Here is a 6344-nt window from a genome sequence, read left to right as displayed (position 1 = left end):
TGCTTCCTTCCTTGGATTTTCGCATGATGACGTCCTCCTCTGAGCTTACCAATTAGTTTTTTGTATTATAAAAACAAAAGTAAAAGCATTAGCAGAGGGGAATGTATAGCGACAAACGATGCCAGTGTCATAGCCACGAAAAAGTGGAAGTCGAGACCGTCATAAACCGAGGACTCCGTATATATATATATACTGTATATATTCTAATAACACGGGTACATGTGTTCACTTATGCAAAGTAGACCACTTGGAAAAAGAAACTAACGAAGCAGACCGCTTTCGTATATTACATCTTCAGTGCAAAAAATACATAGTTAATAGAAATACGTAGATTGTATATACATGAAAAAGGAACAAGGACAGTTTATATAAGGGTAGAGGACATTTACCCCCTGGAAGGCGGGCTGTCAGGTCGCAAGGGTCAATGCGTCCGCTAATGAAGGTGGGGCGACATTAGGTCGCAGTCGCAGGGTTACATTTTACCTGTTATTACTTTGCTTATTTCTTGACAGATAAAATTGTCAAGTTTATATAAGCCCTTGTGTAGGTTGGTATTTTGATCACTGGTGGTATGGATCAAACTACACTCTATTAAGTTTCTTACTATCATATTGTTTGTATAATAGATTGCATGGGCATTACCCCAATCAACTGGATGATTATTCAATTCAATATGCTTGAAGATTCCACTGGAATTATTGCCATCCCTAACATTTTTCTTATGTTGTTCAGTTCTAATGTTTAAGGGTTTGGCAGTTTGACCTATGTAAAATTGATTTCACATTTTGCAAGGATTTTTTTTTTTTTTTATATAAATACATCCTTTTTTAACTTCAATACTATCATTGATGTTAGCGCCTGTGGCACTAATCTCCAAATAAGTTTTCAATCTTCTGTAGTAGTATAATTCTTCATTCACCACTGTTCGCTTCGCTGGCTCTAACACTTAGTAATTTTCATTCTTCTGTAGGCCCCATACTTGGTCCTTCACTCAAAGCTAGACGGGGCGAATTAAATGAGATTGATTTTTTTTATCTTTCTTCTATTTTTTTTTTTTTTTTTTTAATCTACACCAAGGGACTCCCTCTCGGGATCCCTATACAATACGTCAAGCCACCTTCGTTCTGACGTCAATATTTCATTCATCAAATATCCTTTTACTTCTCAAACAAGTGCCACTCCTTAAGGGCATGACTTTACCTCCATGCGCCAATAATTTTTCTCCTCTTCCACCTTTTTCTCCAATCAGAGAGGGTGTTATACTGTTTCAAGCGATATTATGTACATAAGCATTATGTCGCAACGGAAATAGCTTATACGTTTACAATTTTGCCACATCAGCATTGTTTACAATATACAAGGCGCGAGCGAGCGCGAGTATGACTAAGCCATTTCTGTCGACCGTTGTTTTTAAACCTTTAGTCATAAAATTTACATTCGTCTCCACCTACCCTTCTATCTATCCAAATGTCTACATCTATCTACCGGCCTCTTACAACGAACATATGTTTTACTGTACTGTCATTAAAAAAAAATTACCTTTACGTTAAATCTTTTTAATAATTCTTAACAAATGTTCTTGAAAATGGTAAAATTAAAACATTATGATAACTAAAAGGAGATTTTGGCTGAGGAGTTAACAATTATTTCCTTGCAAAATTGTAAACAATATTAAGGAATTGTTTAGGGTATTTTTATTTTAGCCCAATGTTAAAAACATTTCTTTTTTGTCATCAATAAATTCAGGACTACAAATACGGAAAGCTCTGAGAAACATTGAAGAAAAAAATTAACGTTTAATACTATTTGGATGAGAATGATAATAATGAATATATGAGCTTACATTGGTTGGTTTACGATATATTTTCAATTTAAGGCTGTTGTCATGATGTAGGATAGTACAATCTAAGAAAGGTAAGTTGCAATTTTTCTTAATTTCTAAAGTAAACTTAATAGAATCAACAAGGGTATTTAATTTGGTTAACAAATTAACAAATTAACAAATTAAATACCCTTGTTGATTCTATCAAATTTACTTTAGAAATTGAGAAAAATTGTACCTTATCTTTCTTAGATTGTACTATCCTACGTCATGACAACAGCCTTAATTTTGAAATCTTTCTACTAACTATGTACTTTTTGCACTGAAGATGTAATATACGAAAGCGCTCTGCTTCGTTAGTTTCTTTTTTCCAAGTGGTCTACTTTGCATACTGCATATAGATATGTATATACATATATATATATATATATATATATATATACATATATATATGTGTGTGTGTGTGTGTGTGTGTGTGTGTATACCTCGTATATATATACACGGACATAACAAAATTGAACAGATACCAAAAAAATAGTTTAATTTATCAAATAAACAATTGATACAATTAAATTGCTCATAAATGGTCCCAATGTGAATAACCAATACTAGGTTGACATCCCCTTTGCTTTTTCAATACAGGGACCCTTCTAGGCATGCTAATGATTAGCTCACGAACATCATCTTGAGAGATTTCTTGCCATGTTTCCCGTAGTAATCCTAAGAGTTCGGGCTTTGAAGATGGCTACCTGTACTTTTCGCGAAATTGTCCGTCTAATATGCCCCAGAGGTGTTCAATAGGGTTCATACCCGAGGACTGACTTGGCCATGGAAGTTTCCTGATCCCATTTAGGCTCAACCAATTTTGTGTTGCTTGAGCAGTGTGACAAGTAGTTCCATCTTCCATAAATAGGAAAACATATTTACTCGTTCTACCACTGGAGAATTTTGGAATGAGTTCTTCCTTTAATATAGAAACATATTTGCCTGAATTAATGCTTCCTTGACACTCTACAAACTCTGATCGACCATCACTCCAAATTGCACCCCACGCCATTATTGAAATGCCCCCATGTTTCACTGTTGGCTGCAGTCTTTTGAGGTCAAACTCTTGACTATAGAGTCTCCAGACCCACACTCTTCTATTCCACTGTCAGAAAATAATGCGAATCGTTACTCATCAGAGAAAACGATAGTGCTCCAAAAGGCCACAGGTCTCTCCACCATGCCAGCAGCCCAATCATTTCTGCGCTTGATATTGGCTGGATGAAGTAGTGGTTTCCTTCTTGTAGCTCTGCCATAGTAACCCAGCTTGTGGAGATACCTGATAGCTGTTCTGGGACTGACATCAGCTTGTGCTGCTATGTCAGAGGCCTTGCAACGTGGATCCTCTTCGACATTTCTTTTGACAAGACGCAAGGTTCTTTCTGAGGGCCCGGGACGACCTGAATGAGGTTTTGTGCCCTTTTTGCACTCTCTGGTGAATTGTACGATCACTCTATTAACAGTAGAAAGGGGTATTGACAGATTTTCAGATATTTTGCGTTGACTAAGTCCACCTTCATGTTGACCCACAATACAACCTCGCTGAAATTCAGATAGGTCTACTGCTCCTTTGGTTTGTTGCATGCTTGATTAATCTTGTATGGATTCTGAAACATAGCTCTAGGTAAATATAACATATTAGGTAAATTTGAATATCATTAAGCATTAAATAACAGCAGAAATGCATCTTTCTTGGTGTCCATTAAATTCTGTCGTGTATATATATATATATATATATATATATATATATATATATATAGACATTTACATAACATATATATATATATATATATATATATATATATATATATATATACATATATATATATACATGTATATATCACTTCCCTGAGTTGACTTCATCATAGTGTTCATATCTGGCCATTGTGAATAAAGTGGTCCTCTCGCCATTGTTGTTGTTTTTGTTGTAGTTGTCTTGCCTGGAAGGGAGCTGCCAATACTTTTCGTCCCGATACAGGTCCTCCCGGGACAACCGGTCGCATAACGGTAACCGGAGGAAGCAACCTAGAAAAAAGAAGATTTATGTTAAAAAAAAAAAGTAAATACGATTAAATTAAATAGACTGAAGGTTACTACGCAATTGAATAAGATGCTCCGTCGTAAGCCATGACCAAGAACATAAACCATACCACCTTTCAAGAGGAATTAACTTTGAACTAAGTTAGTTAACCCCAAAGAGAGGGAAGATTCCATGCTTACCTGTGACTGCTCCTCCGCAGACGGCAATGGCCAAGGAGGTAAAGAGAGCGGCCAACTGGAAGCCCGCTTGAGCCAAGGAAGAACGTCCAGAGCCCCCTTCCACCACAAGGTACTGTTGAATCTGAAGAAGTTCCTGGGATTTTGCAGGAGGGGATCGAGCTGGGTAGATTTCATACATGCTGGAAAGGAGGAGATGTTAGGTTTAAAGTCACAGGACTGTGATGGGAAGATTTGTTGTCGTGGAGGGCTTTGGGGAGTTAGGTATACACAGGAACAGAGGTAGTGGTGGGCATACTGATAAGTAGGAAGAATAAACAGGAGAATACACACACGCACACGCAAATACACACAGAGACATACACAAATGTATGTTATGTACTTACCTGTACCCATACTGTCTGGTAATAGAAGCAAAGGAAGCGAGGACCGCCCCGGCCGCTGACCCGAGCATGCCTGCTGTCCCATGCACCACACCGACTCCCATAACGTCATGTATTCCCGCACGGGCTCGCAACCACGGCTGAAAGAAATCCGGGGTAATTTTGTTTTAATTAAATCATCTGTTTATTCATTTATTATCTATGTATTTATTTATATATATATTATTTATTTGTTTACTCATCTATCTATTTGTCTATTTGTTTATTCATCTATTTATTTACTTGTTTTATTGTCATTCTTGTTCTTCCAATTTCATATTTTGTGACCTAGGTCTCACACACAACTCATTTGATGACATTCCAAAATCAACTGGAATTTGACAGGCCAGATTTAATTTAGCGTCATTATATATATATATATATATATATATATATATATATATATATATATATATATATAATATATATATGTATGTTTGTGTATATATATAAATATGTATATAATATATATATATATATATATATATATATATATATATATATATATATATATACACCAGACGCTTCAAACGCCTTAATCAAGTCTTCACTAGTTACATATATATCCCAAAGGCTTTTTCCTCCTTGCAAGGGAGATAGAAAAAAAATCCATTCCCACTCATTCCATCCCCACATACTCATCCCTCTCTCTTATCTTGGCTCCTCCTGGATGACGAGTCATCCCTGTATCTAGCCCACTGCCCTGGGTCAGAAGCAGTGTCGCAAGATACAGCACATCCACAGCAAGGCCCTTCATTTAATCGGCGACGCCCCCTTTCCGTCCCCTCATGCAGAAAAGGAGAAGATGGGGAGAAATCCCTTCGGGCTGCGTCAAATTATTTTTCACACATACTCCCTCACCCCCTATCCCCCACCCACTCCCTTTCATGCATCACAGCATCATCCATACACAACCATTCTCCATTCACCCCTATCTTCTGTCTTCTCCCGTCCTTCCTCAACAGACATTCCCCTCTTTCCCAATGCCCCTTTTACCCCATCCATCCATCTCATCCTAGGTCATCCCCTCATGTTCACTCCTTCCACCTCTGCCTTCTACACCTCTTTTACTAATCTTTCTTCACTCATTCTTTACATGTGCCCAAACCATTCCAATACTTTTTCATTAACCCTAACCCCAACTCACTTTCCATCCCTGTTCTCCTCCTCACCTCCTGGTTTCTCATTCTATCCAGCCTAGTAACCCCTATGATACTTCTCAGGTACCTCATCTCAAACACTTTAAAACTCCTCTTCTCTTGTGTTCCATTTTTCTGTCCCATACAGTGCTGTCAGCACAATCACTCCTTCATACAATCTCCTCTTAGCATCCATTCCCAAATGTCTATTTCTCATTATACTTTTTAATCCCCGAAGGCATTTACTTGCTTCTCTCAATCAACATTTTACCTCAGCCATTCCTCCCTTTTCTGCCACATTTGCACCCAAATATCCAAAACTATCCACTTCCTCCACTCTCTCTCCCTTAATACTCATTTCCAGTCTGCTTTCACTTTCTTCCTTTATACATCTCACCACCTTACCTTTATTCACATTCATCTTCAACTTTCTTCTTTTGCACATCTTCCCAAACTCTGTCACTAACTTCCTCAATCCCTCTGATCCTTCGACAAGTGAAGTGTCGTCAGCAAACAACAACTGGCTTATCTCCTACTTTTCTCCATTTTCTTTTAACCATCTCCAATCCCCGACCCACTACCCTTGCATTTACCTCTCGCACCACCTCATTCATGCATAAATTGAACATCCAGGGCGACATGACACATCCCTAGTGAAGTCCCACCTTTACCTCAAACCACTCACCCTCTCCATTTCTG

General features: G+C 37.7%; 1 protein-coding gene across 1 annotated transcript in view; it reads right to left on the bottom strand.

Annotated features, from left to right (window-relative positions):
- Window positions 1–3707: 3707 nt before the first annotated feature.
- Window positions 3708–6344, bottom strand: part of LOC143040853 (ammonium transporter Rh type B-like) — a 10553-nt gene continuing 7916 nt past the window's right edge. The window contains exons 8-10 of the mRNA XM_076212293.1: window positions 4471–4607; window positions 4088–4266; window positions 3708–3892 (exon numbers count right to left, since the gene is read on the bottom strand). Coding sequence (XP_076068408.1) covers window positions 3708–3892; window positions 4088–4266; window positions 4471–4607 — 501 coding nt within the window. The remainder of the gene's footprint in view (window positions 3893–4087; window positions 4267–4470; window positions 4608–6344) is intronic.

Source organism: Oratosquilla oratoria, chromosome 29 (assembly GCF_046742065.1).
Source record: "Oratosquilla oratoria isolate Oo_2021 chromosome 29, ASM4674206v1, whole genome shotgun sequence".
NCBI lineage: Eukaryota > Metazoa > Arthropoda > Malacostraca > Stomatopoda > Squillidae > Oratosquilla > Oratosquilla oratoria.
Note: the sequence above shows the minus strand (reverse complement) of the source record. Positions and strands in the feature narration are given on the sequence as shown.